Source organism: Schistocerca americana, chromosome 1 (assembly GCF_021461395.2).
Source record: "Schistocerca americana isolate TAMUIC-IGC-003095 chromosome 1, iqSchAmer2.1, whole genome shotgun sequence".
NCBI classification, from domain to species: Eukaryota; Metazoa; Arthropoda; class Insecta; order Orthoptera; family Acrididae; genus Schistocerca; species Schistocerca americana.
In genome coordinates this window covers 912,537,252-912,551,039 of record NC_060119.1, presented here as the reverse complement: position 1 = coordinate 912,551,039, position 13,788 = coordinate 912,537,252, and the positions used below count along the sequence as shown (strand labels likewise).

The window sequence follows — 13,788 nt, the reverse complement described above, 5'->3', positions numbered from 1 at the left end:
TGGTAGAGGACTGTCTACTTCATCCACGTGTACAACGGTTGCAAAGCTCACTAAATTCTACAGAACAGTTTTAGTGGTGTCTTGTACTAACCATATGGATAGTCACCGAAAAGAGATCAGAGTACCTGGAAGAATGTTACCTACTATTGGTTGCATACAAAGCAGCCAGGACGCAGTAGAGGTCGTTCGGATACTTTTGAGCATACAATATATTGAAAGTCATTGATCGATTTCTAACTCAAAAGTAAGTACCAAAAAAATCAGTCACTATACCGAGCACAAATAATGGCGTCATAATGTCTCGCTTGTAACCGGATGAGAGGGTGATTGGTACCTACTGTGATCATGGATGCCGATGGAACGCATGACAGAAATCACAACTCAAATGGGGACACTACTAAAACCCACAAGGAACTATGTTCTGTTTTCAGTCCAAATGCCAAAGGAAAGTGGATAATTTACTGCGCATAACTAATACATCGGAAAAAATCGTCCTAAATATATGCAGTTGATTGTACTTGCAATGTGTTGCTTAAGCCAAAAGCATGTAGCGACCTGACCAATGGGCGCAGCAACATAAAGTGAATGCATCACCGCTACTAGGAACCGACGACAACGTGGCTGAGAAGAACCAACGCAGGAACGAGAATATAAGTACCGCAGAACGCCGAAGTTCAACTGCAATAAAAACAAAATCTCGCGGTAAAGCGGGTGACTGAACTGGCACAACCAAAGAGTTACCCGTGAGACATGCCATGCCTTCAGCTGCCTGGGAGTACAAAGAGCTACGCAAGGCAATACAGCATCGATACCTGCATGCCTCTTTGGATATCACAGGGTAGCATCATCCTGATGTGTCAGTGAAACGAGGTGAAAAACAGACTCGTTTCATGTGTAACAGACAATGTCTTACTTTTACAAACTATTCCCACAATATACAATCCTTTAGCTATTGAATCACATTTGGTGAATCCCACACACAAGAAAATGACACAGTCATCGAACTACAGAGAAGGTACATTATAGCACAATAACTAAAATAGTAACCGAACTTCGTCTGAAGAAACGTTTAAACAGCTAGGGATTCTATCTGCACCAAGTTAGTGTATCTATCCATCTGTTATGCACATCAAAAAAACATCAGCAGTTATCTCACAAACAGCAGCGCTCATAACAATGGAACACCTTAACCGTAGAGAGGTTTAAACGTGTTTCTCACCAGAGAAAATTTAATGACGCTGCAGAAGTCAGTCAGCCGACATTAAGACGAGACATTTTTTTTACGTTCCACAATGTTCAACAAATGGTCAGATACCCTGAGAACATCTAATGTTCGCAAAGAAATGTTCTTTAGTGACAACATTTTTTATTACTATAATTGAAAATAAAATTATTTCTTCCATTTGTTTCACATGTGCCATGGTATTTTTAATCTGTAAAAAGTAATACATTAAAGTAATGAATGTAACAAAAGATTGTGAACAAAAAGAATATAGATTTTATTCTGTGTCGTCACATTACTATTGATGAATATTTTAAGGAATGTTTTCGAAGTAAGAGCCACCTGCATAGCGACAACTTTGTACATATATATGACTAATGAACTGACTGCTGTGAACGGATCTGGAGTAACCACATTACTTGCAGCAACAATTTTCTCTCACATGTCCTCCACATTTGTTGGAGCCTCCGTGTAAGCCACATTCCATACATGATTCCAGAGGAAGAAGTCGAACGGCGTCAGACCATGCAGTTGTGTTGAATCCCTACGAATAGTACTGTCTCCCCATCCGCCATTTTGAAAATTACCGGTTCAATTCATCTCTTGCTACTGCAGATTTATGGGCAGGACATTCGTTATGTTTGAAACACGGTGTCTGATGAATTATCAAGGGAACATTGTTTGTCAGGGGTAAAGTATCAATTAAAAATTGTTTGTACATTTCCCCTTTCAACTTACGTTTATGAGGCATAAAAATGGTTCAAATGGCTCTGAGCAACGTGGGACTTAACAGCTGGCGTCATCAGTCCCCTAGAACTTAGAACTACTTAAATCTAACTAACCTAAAGACATCACACATATCCATGTCCGAGGCAGGATTCGAACCTGCTACTGTAGCAGTCGCGCGGTTCTGGACAGACGCGCCTAGAACCGCTCGGACACCGCGGCCGGTTATGAGGCATACAATCGCTTTTTTCTCTCTCCATTTGGAAGTGGAAAAGGATAATAAATGGGTTGTAGTGGTACACCGTACCCTCCACCATACACCATTGATGCCTTGCGTTGTATGTATGTAAGACGTATAAAAATGAGCAGATCATTTTCTATGCAATTACGTCACTCCACAGATCCATACTCCACTGTCGTTTGATGACCACCTGATGAAACTAGTGTCGGTTTCCCGTTGATAAGTAGTTCACATTTCTTAAACTTACATTCCCGTGACTTGTGAACGCACCCTCACTAGTGAACAACACTTCCTCTACAAAACTGTGTCTTGCTGGAAAAGCTACTGACAGTTTTCAAAACGATGTTAAAAATCACTGCCATAAAGTACTTGTTGGAATGAAACATGGAACGCATAATATTCAAAGAGTGGAAATAGAAAACTTTCTGAGTATCACTTTTTCAAAAAATTCACTTCACTACTACTGTGGGTTCTCTGTTGCAGGTCTCTCTTGATCCAAATGCCAAACTATGGAGAAAATATTTCAAACTGACGTTACTGGATGGCATACGATCTTTGTTCCAAGCTGTGCTTCCCTTTGGTGTTTCAAACATTAAGAGATATGGGGAGTAGTTTTTGTTGTCCTACTACTGACAAACTTAACTATGCATTTCTGTAGCTGTATTATCCATATATATTATAAAAATAGATATATGTATGTATGGATAGATGTACATACCACATTCTCCTCCTAAGGCAGTGGACTAAATTCAACCAAACTTGAGCACTTAGTGAACTGCAACAAAGCCCAACGCATAATTTCAATCCTTTACGAAATTTTTCTCTGTGACAACCCCTTTAAAATGAAGAAAAGAAAAAACAAGTTTATCATTTACTAGCTTTTCGCTGTTCATGCACTAAAACTGCTGCATGAAGCACAACGTTTTGCATTCAGTATTCGCATGTACCACTGGATCTGTCAGCAAAATTGTATCATTGTACGACGCATAGTTCAGCAGACATGACGTCATAAACAGTGAGGTGGGTGCAATACTGCTGCAGCATACAAGAAGTTTCTAAGTTGTTACTCCTTTGCCACTATCTCTGGTCGCAATATATTTCGCAGAAATTATCCACTCATATCGCTGAAAAGTATACCGTTGTACGGCACATAGTTCAGGAGATATGACATCGAATAATGGGACGTGTGAGAAACTGCCTCATTTACCATTACTTTTTAATTTATTACTCCTTTAATGCTAACTCTATTCACAACACTTGTGGCAGACTGTAGTCACATATACCATTGGATGTAACTGCAAAAATTATATCACTGAACTGCATATAGTCCAGGATGTACGATGTCATAAACACTGAGCTGCGTGAAACTGAAGCTGCAGGGGTGGAATTCGCTAGAGTGTAAGTGTCGCGTTACTTAGGGCCTCCCATCCGGTGGACAGTTCGCCAGGTGCAAGTCTTTCAATTTGACGCCACTTCGGCGACTTGTTCATCGATGGGGATGAAATGGTGATAATTAGGACAAACACAACACCCAGTTCCTGAGCGGAGAATATCTCCGACCCAGCTGGGAATCGAACCTGGGCCCTTAGCATTGACGTATTGACATCCTGTCACGCTGGCCACATTTTTTTTTATTTTTGCATTTTGTTCGTTGTTGATCGTTATGTTTGGTCGTTGCGGACGTCACATGACATCTGTTCAAGTTCGTTTTCTTGATCCTTCCACTCAGTTTTTTATTACAGAGGCCAACCAGCTCTCTGACCGAACACGCTGAGCTACCGTGCCGGCTGCTACTCAGCTACCGGGGGCGGACGAGAGATTCAGCTGAAGTATGTGTACAAATAACCGTGCAACTTATTAAATATATGTCAAATATACTTGACACTTGCGTACGCGGGCAAACCCACGGGCCAAAAAAAACTCTACCTGAACACCTGGAACGATTCCAACCAAATCTGGTACACCATGTGGAAAGAAACCACCAGTCACTTATTGGAGTTGCGATGACAGCGACGAGAGAGAAGGAGATGGAGGAAATGGACAGACAGAATGGGGGAAGGAGGAGATGGACACGGATAATGGGGAGGATGAGATGGACACAGAGAGAGATAGGTTGGAATGGACAGAGGGAGGGAAGTGGAGGAAGAGATGGATAGAGACAGGGAGAGGGGTGGAGGAGGTGGATGGAGAGAGCTGGTAGAAGCAATATGCATTGCATGGGGGGGGGGGGGGGATGGACAGAGAGAGTGGGAAGGAGGAGATGGACTAATAGAAGATTGGGATAAATATATACGCGGCCCGTGCTTGGTCCTCAGAAAGTTACAAATGAAAAGTAATGCCTCAGAATCAATGACATATAGCACAAAACTTTCTTTCCGCTATTTTGTCGAAGACTGATATTTTTGAGATCGCCCCGCTGCGTAGAAAATACAAGTTACTTATTGCAAAGGAGAGAACATCAATCAGCTACCGTTAATAATATTATTTATCTACAAAAGCAGCACCGTTACCGATTTAGAATTAAGACAACCGTTTTTCGCTGTGCCGAAATTTTTTCACGAAATTTCAGTCACAAATTTTCTCCTCTGAATGCGAAAATCATAGGTCGTACCAAAAGATTTAAGTGTTCATTTTTCGCACGTGCTGTTACACAGAGGAACGGTAGAGAAATAGTCTGTTGGGGATTCAACGAACGCTTGCCTGGTCTGCCTGGCACTTAGGTATAAATTGCAGAGTAGTCATGCAGAAGTAGATGAAAGACAGGTGCGTCACCCTGTAGATTTAGATGTTCGGATTGCAAAGGGTGTAAGACGGGGATGTAAGTTTTCGCTCGTACTGTCCAATCTATACATTGAACACGCAATGACAAGTAAAATTCAGTGTGGAAGGGTATCAATGATAAGATTCGCCGATGAAAATGAAAGTGAGGAAGAATTACAGGATTTGATGAATGGAATGAACAGTCTATTGAGTACAGAATATGGATTGAGAGTAAATGAAAGAAAGACCTACCTTGGAAGCAAAATAACCCATAATGGACGGAGCAAGGAGGACATTAAAAACCCACTGGTACTGGGAAAGATGGCATCCCTGGACAAGATTAGTCTACTAGTATCAAAGACAGACCTGAACCTAAGGAAGAAATTTCTGAGAATGTACGTTTGGAGAACAGCGTTATATGGCAGTGAAACAAGGACTGTGAGAAAACCAGAAGACAGGAGTATCTGCGCGGAATGGGAGAGGAAACGAATACGTAGAAAACACTGACAAGAAGAAGGGACAGAGTGATACAACATCTGTTAAGACATCAAGGAATAACTTCCTTGATAATAGAGGGAGCTGTAAAGGGTGAAACGTCCCCTTAGGAAAAATTATGAATTACTGTGCTGGTAAACTTCTACGTTATTTGATACAGAGACAGCTGAATAAAACTGAACGTACTCAGACAGTTCTGTCTTTACTTATTCTGATCATCACTAAACTGACACACAATATTTTTTTTAGCGCAACGCAATCTGACTTTCAATAATCCCTACAAATAATGGCCCTGACTAACAATAACCTATACCTTTCATGAATCACTTACCTCACAAAAATCTTCGTTACTCGAACTACTGCAATACAGCGAGCGCCAATACTGCCAGCTAAATAAAACATTCAAACTACTGAAGGCACTAGCTACTGATAGCCATAGTTAGCAAATGAAAGATTTTGATAGTGTACAAACAATGTATTTACCTTAATAATGTTCAAAAGTCATCATATATATATATCTATCAATTCATGACATCCATCTTTACAAATTTTCTTTTTCTGGCGGACACACGTCCAGATCGTCCGCTTATAGTAACCTCTCAAAACTCTGCCATCTCTCTCTTCACATCCACCACTGCTGGCGGCTCACCTCTAACTGCCCAGCGCTACACGATGTTCACATCCAACTTCCCAACACTACACAAGCAAATATTCCAACAATGAGTCCAACCAGCCACAGACTGCGCACAGCGCAGTCAGTGATTTTCATACAGGGTGCTACGTGGCGTTACCAACATAAAAACCTAAGCAGCCTATTTACAAGTGTAAAAACCGTAGAAGAAAACAGAGTTTGGAACACATCCAGAAAATAATTGAGGACATACGTGTCAAATGCTACTCTGAGATGAAAACGTTGGCACAGAAGAGGAACGCGTGGCGAGCCGCATCAAACCAGTCAGAAGACTGATGACACCCCTCCCTCCCTCCCCCCCCCCCCCCCCCAAAAAAAAGTCCTGAATTTTCAGTCACCTGGAATCAGAACAGTTCTCTGGAGAATGGGCGAGAAAAGGAATATATGTAAAACACTGAGAAGAAAGAGGGACAGGACATCTCTTAAGACATCAGGGAACAACTTCCATGTTACAAGAGGAAGCTGTAGAGGGTAAAATTTGTTGGGGAAGACAGAGATTGGGATACATCTAGCAAATAATTGAGAACGCAAGGTGCAAGCGTTACTCTGTGATGGAGAGGTGGGTACGGGAGAATAATTCGTCGCGGACGGCATCAAACTGGTCACAAGACTGATGACTCAATAGAGAGGAAAAGAAGAAAAAGAAGGCGCGTGGGGATGAGACACTATACGCTACTGTGTTATACGGTGCAATGGTGAAATATTGGTACTGGACTTGCTCGTCATGTCCCGGTTTTTATTGGTTGACCTGTCGTCGAATACCATCAAGCGGTCCCCATCTTCTGATATCAGCAGCAGTGATGTGTACTACTCTCCGGAAATTTGATTGGGGCAACACATAAAGTGAACATGGGCAGAGAAGCGCGCCTTAGAGTGCAAAGTGGCCATTCGGAGCTCCTATTTGGCGCTGAACTTTCCGCCTCGGGCGAAGCTCACAGTCCACGCAACAGCCAAGAAGACGTCCTGCGTAAGGGCGTCAGAAGAGGTGGGAGCGCCCCGAGACAAAAGGCGGCCGCGGATCTCGTTTCTGCTGCGGCGGCCGGCGCCCTCTCCAGGCACTTGCGGGTACGCAGCGCGCGGCCCGGCCAGCCGTCGAGGGCCCGGCGGCAGCTCGTGCGGGCTCGGCGCTGCTCGGGCCGGGCGCGGCTCGCAAATTGAAACCGTGGCATATTAGGGGCTTTTGACATGCAAATGGCCCGTTATAGCGGTTCCAGGCAGCCAGCGCCCCGGGCTGTTGCAGCGGCTCGCAGGGGCTGCAGCAGCGTGGCTCGTTGCCTCCTGAGGCCTGCCCAACACTCAGACGTGTGCGTGTGAGTGCTTCTCAGGGGTGAGGGTGTACTGTATATACAAGCTGTACCATTGGTATTAGTAGCAGCAGCAGCAGCAGCAGCAGCAGCAGCAGCAGTACAAATAAAACAGTTTCTACGTCAGTCACTTGTTTATTTTGCCACTACGCGTTTCGATGGTTCATCTTCAGGTGGAGGATCATTTCTTTACACGGTATGGACGATGGAAGTCCTTAGTAACAAAATAAATATGTGACTGACGCAGAAACTGTTTTATTTGTATTGATCAACAGTCGCAGAGCTACTCGCCAGGGTAGCTGAGAGCGCTAACGCGCTGCTTCCTGGACTCGGGTAGGCGCGCCGACCCCGGATCGAATCCGCCCATCGGATTAACGACGTGGGCTGATGTGCCGGCCAGCCTGGATGTGGTTTTTAGGCGGTTTTCCACATCCAGCTAGGTGAATACCGGGCTGGTCCCTATGTCCCGCCTCAGTTACACGGCGCTCAGACATCTGAGCACATTCGCACTATTTCACGGATTACACTCGACGCAGACAGTTGGGGTACACTAATTCCGTCTCGGGTGGTACGGGGTAGAGGCAGGAAGGGCATCCGGCCACCCCTCAACCATTAACATGCCAAATCCGATTAACGATGGCTGACCCTGCGTAACTGCGGGACAAGGCTCAAGAGATAGAACAGTCGCAGAGGTCGTAATGCCGTCCCCTGTGGGCGAAATAGTCAGTTGTAGTAGTAGTAGTAGTAGTAGCTGCAGCAGCAGTATTAATTATCTGTGAATTACTTACATGGATGTTGAATGTACCATAGAGCTAAATATTAAGCTGGTGCTTAAATTCGTAGCGTTTTTGTATTGCATGTTGGTATTCCGTTTGCTATGGGTTTATTTATCGATTGTCATTTTTTATTTGTAGTTCACTGTTGCTATTTGAATTTACCTATTTTCATTTTGTGATTTGGAGATTGTGAGTGGGCCTGTGGACGCTAGAAAATGGAGTGCCAAGAAGAGAAATCGGAACATTTCCGACATATTGCTAATATTCCAATGTGTGTCAAATCATATGGTACTTAACTGCTAAGGTCATCAGTCCCTAAGCTTACACACTATTTAACCTAAATTATCCTAAGGACAAACACATACACCCATGCCCAAGGGAGGACTCGAACCTCCGCCGGGACCAGCTGCACAGTCCATGACTGCAGCGCCTCCGACATATTCCTCTGTTTGAGATCAGCAGAGGGCTAACAGCAGCGGATGGAGTCGGAAACATTTGCTCTTCGTATAGAGATAACGCTACTGGACAGAGCACGGGAAGAAAATGGTTTTCTCGGTTTAAGGAGGATCGTTTTGTGGTTAGTGACCCTCCACGTTGAGGAAAACCTTCGGTGTGCAATGAAGCTCATTTAAACGCATTAATCCACAGTAATCCATATGAGTATACTCGAGAACTGTCAAATGTGATGAACTGTAATCATTCCACCATTGTGAGACATTTGGAAGCAAAGGTGTATATGTGCACCTCTGTTCCTCTGTTTGCTCGTCGTCAACTGGCTCGTGAACAACATCGACCATTCCTATCACATATCGTTATTGATGACGGGAAATGGTGTCTTTATACTAACATAAGGGAAGGAAAGGAATGCTTGAGCCCAAACATATCAGTAACTTATCATACAAAGACCTGTGCGCATCCACAAAAGATAATGTTATCAATCTGGTGGGGCAGCGACGACTTGGTGTTCTACGAATTGCTTCCTCGAGGTGTAACCATCACTGCTGACATTTACTGTCAACAACTGAGACGTCTCGCAGATGCGATGCAAGAACAACGACCAGGAAAACTGAGTGAAGTGATGCTACTCCACAAAAACGTCCTCCTGCATTCTGCTAGACTGACAAAAAACACTACACACGAGTTAGTTTGGGAAGTCTTTCCGTACCCACCTTATTTAGCCGATCTTGTGCCCTCAGATTTTTACCTTTTCCCCACTCTACTGATCAACCTTTAAGGAACTTCTTTTACGATGAAAATGTGGTACGAACAGAGCTCGACAAGTTCTTCGCCTCAAAACTACGTCATGCATACAGTTGCAGAATCTAAAAGTTATCCCAGCGTTGGCAGACTGTTGCAAACAGTGAAGGAGAATATTATTGATGACTAAAGTCTCTGGTCGCTAGCTGTTGTGTTTATTCAACTTATGGAAGAGAGCTTTGAACTTACGCACCAGCTCTCATATACGGAGTGTTCCACAATCTGTGTTGCATGCGTCTAGGTGTTATATAGGGGAGTTTGTCGACAGAGTTTCGTTTGTGACCTGTACAGTTTGGCTGTAAAATAAGTTAGAAGATTGAATCGCTTTCAAACTTCCTGGTTCATGGTACGCTCACAGCGGAGCCAATGAGATCTGACTTGTGTACTCTACAGGATCTCATGACAAGTGCAAAGGTTCGGTTACTCGCTGTCCGTTTGTCTCCTACGTGACGAAGGACGTCCTCTTGAGAATGCAGCGCGTCCATGGACCACCACAGTCAACCCTCTTAGTTACGAACGTACCAGTTTCTGGCAGCAGTTGTTGTAGTTGGGTGTGATGTCATAACTACGGCACGGACTGACAATGGTGCCCTCTTTTCTGTTGGTGCGGGTACTATGAAGTGGATGATTTGAAACCGATCTGATCCTCAAACTTATTTTACTTAAGAACCATAACATTTGTGGTCATGGTTTCATTCTCAAAACTTGATCAACTAACATCGTTCTACAACCACCTGGATCCTGTAATAGGATTGCGAATCAGACTGTATAGGATGTAAAATTAAAATGCAGGCCACCCAAAATTCATCCAGGAGTAATCACACTTCTGGCTATTAAAACTGCCACACAATGAAGGCAGCATTCAATAAACACTAATTCCTATGAAGTGTCCTATATGTTTAGATAGTGAAACGAGGTAGTAACAACATGGACATCCTGAACATAAGGAAATATTTCACACCTTCTTTGTCACTCATAATTCACATTTTTTTTAGTGGGAAGATAGTGCTTTATGTTGACTAAGAATAAATAAAACAGAAAGAAATTTGATAGAGAGAGGTCTTAAATATAGCAGCAATAAGAATGAGTCAAATGTAGACGTTAAAAATATTGTAATAGAAGCAGAATGCACTGCAAGAAAAGGAGAAAAACAAAAAAATTTACAAGTGCTGGAAGAATTATGAAACTGATAGAAAAACAAGTAAATGGTTTTGTCAAAAACAAGAAAACCCACAGAAAGAAGACAGAACATTACGAAGAACTACTAACAATTGATTTGTTCAAAAAGCTACAGGCAAGGGGCAGTAGCTACAAAATCATACAATAGTAACACTGGTGATTATGGCTAAACAGGTTTACATGAATGACAGAAAATAGTCAGTAGCATGCTCGTAGGGAACCTGTCAACATAAACAAAATGTGTAGTCCGTCGTATGGCTGGAGCTTGTGACTTGACCTTCTGAAGGGCAGCAAGTGCCCGAAATCGGTAAAGAAATCACATTTCTTTTATGCTACTGGTTGCTTATTATAAGAATAAAAAGATAATTTTAACTAGTCTGATCCAACTAACAGAGTCCAAATAAAACTGAGGAACATATTGAAACTGTCAGAAACATATAAAAACACAGAAAAAAACTTGGGTAAAAAGAAAAAAAGAGCAGCAGCTTATTACTTACAAGGAGACGGCGCGACCGTGGGGTCAGGGATTTGTCCGAAATTTTGTGTGGTTAAACTATTAGGACGCACTACCCGGAAAATCCCGGGAAAAATCGATCCAAAGTTTCTTAGGTGCCTTATGAGTATAAAATGTTAGTCCATTGTCGAGCTGCCGCCTCGCCTAGATGGATCGACCGATCGCCCCGAATAGGGTGGAACGGAAACATCCAGCTGTTAGTTGGCACGTGGTGTGGCGCTCGGTCCACCACCCCCATCTACCTACGACAGTCAGATCAACATGGTACATTGTCGTGAACCGAAAATACCCTACGAATGATAAAAAGTGCGCAATACATTTGGCGGATTCGCCCTTGTGTCAGCAATGCGGCGTGCTGGATACAGACGACCATCGGCTGGTCTGCGGTGAGGCATTGGCTGTTTGGACTCTCGCAAGAAAGATAACAGCGCTCATGCGGCGCACTATCTATACAGCAGTCTCTCCTGACATGGTATTTTTTTCAGAGGAAACGTATTTTCCACGTCATAAGACGAACGCGGTGACGTGGATCACACGTATGACGGTCCATTACATCTATAGAGACACGTCAGAACGTACTGAACGTCCTGGATTACTGGCTTTTGTGGCGGCGTTCGTAGCGACAAGCAATTCGCTGTAGAAACGGCTTACGAAGTCACCGCCACACTTTTAATAGCGGGCCGACCGGTCCGCTGGAACAGTGAACAGAAAGATGAAAACCCAAACACTCTGATTAAATAAAAGTCGGTACTTATCTTTATTAACGAAGATACAGAAACACAGTAGTGAACTCCGTGTCTACAGAAATCTGTCTAGTTCGAGTCGGAGCGGCTAGGTCAGCGTCGGCTGACGACAAACAACAACTCTGCTGTGATGAACACACAACTGACTAGCAAGTACACAATTCGGTGGCGAGTATACAACTGAGCGGCGAATACAGAACTGTCCTAGCGCTCGCGACTCCAGCGCTTAAGAAACCAGAAGCCAGCGGTGGCGCGCGCAGATTTGCGGCGATTTCCTGTCTCGCTGGCGCTGCTTATGCGGACGGCGTCCGGACTTTGATGCTGCCAACCTTTTGGCAGCGGGCTCGGGTGGCATTACTGGCTAGGATATAACACTCCTCCCCCCCCAAATCGCCACACCGTCGTTGAATAATGACGTGGCGAGCGTCGACGGCGGGGGAGGGGTCGGGCCGCAGGCGTAGCAGAAGAGACCGGGGCGGAGACTGTTGTCGGTGGCAGTCCCCGGTCCGCACCGCAGCATTGGCTGCGCGGGGCCTCGGAAAACACCGACTGAAAACCGAGGTCAGGGTGCACGCCTGTGACCACGGGCGCAGCTTCTGGTACTGGCCGCGACGGGGCGTCGGGACCCACGAAGAGAGGCAGCGTCTCCTGACGCTGCGGCGACGGCTGCTGAGTGGGCGCCGGACAAGGCGCTGCGGTGTCAGACTCCTTGGGGGTGCCCAAGGAAAGCGGCTGCAGGACAGGCTGCAAAGCCACCGCTTGGGAAGGCGGCCAGGCTGAGGGGTCGACGTCCATCAGCTCCGAAGGCGGTGGCGACTGAAGAGGGACCGCAGGCGCCGGAGCGACCACCTGGGGCGCTCCCGGATGAAGCTGCGCGGGAGGCATCAACGGGACGGGCTGTCGGCGTGGTAGCGGCGACGGCTGCTGCTGCTGCTGCCCTGGGGGCGGCAGCGAAGTCGGAAGGCGCGGCTGGAACCCGCCGCGGACCAAATCTGTGGACAAAGAACGAGCGGCAGAATCCGGGCGGCCAGCGCGGCGCAACTGGTTCTGATGCCTCCTGTGCACCCCAGTTGCACCTTGAACAGTATAAAAACCGCGACCCTGGACACTTATCACGGTACCACGTTCCCAACGACGGCGACCGTGATAAACTCTGAAAAAACGGCGTCGTTGCGCTGAAAACGCGTGCGATGCTCAGAAGCGGCGGGTCGATCCGGGGGATGCAACAACCGTAGTAGGGTGCGATGACGACGGCCGTGGAGAAGCTCCGCAGGCGAAGGGCCGTCGCGTGGCATGGTCCGGTACGACGACAGGAACGTGATGAGGGCCTGCTGACGAGAGTGCGTAGCACGAAGGCGGTCCATATGATCCTTGAATGTGCGTACAAAACGTTCCGCTGCACCATTCGATTGAGGGTGGAACGGCGGAGTAAGAACATGGCGAATGCCATTGGCAGAACAAAAACTTTCAAATTCAGCAGAGGTAAATTGTGGACCATTGTCAGACACTAAAACTTCTGGAAGACCCTCAATACAAAAAATTGAAGTCAACGCCTGTATAGTTTGTGCAGACGTTGTAGACTGCATGGGCACAACAAACGGAAAATTACTAAATGCATCTATCACGATGAGTCAACGAGAATTCCAATATGGACCAGCGAAATCAATATGTACCCGCTGCCAGGGACCGGCAGGGCGTGCCCACTCAAAATAGCGTTGAGGCGGAGCAGCTTGGTGTTCGGCACACGTCGAACAATCTGTAGACATCTGCGTAATCTGCTTATCAATGCCGATCCATGTACAATGACGGCGGGCAAGCTGCTTGGTGCGGACCACTCCCTAATGACCTTGATGCAACAAGTCGAGGACCTTGGATTAGAG

General features: G+C 45.4%; 1 protein-coding gene across 1 annotated transcript in view; it reads right to left on the bottom strand.

Moving 5' to 3' along the window:
- Nucleotides 1-7,111: 7,111 nt before the first annotated feature.
- LOC124595090 (proline-rich protein 2-like) overlaps nt 7,112-13,788 on the bottom strand; it is a 65,661-nt gene continuing 58,984 nt past the window's right edge. Inside the window, exons 2-3 of the mRNA XM_047133684.1 lie at nt 12,482-12,900; nt 7,112-7,420 (exon numbers count right to left, since the gene is read on the bottom strand). Of these exons, the coding sequence (XP_046989640.1) occupies nt 7,112-7,420; nt 12,482-12,900 (728 nt within the window). The remainder of the gene's footprint in view (nt 7,421-12,481; nt 12,901-13,788) is intronic.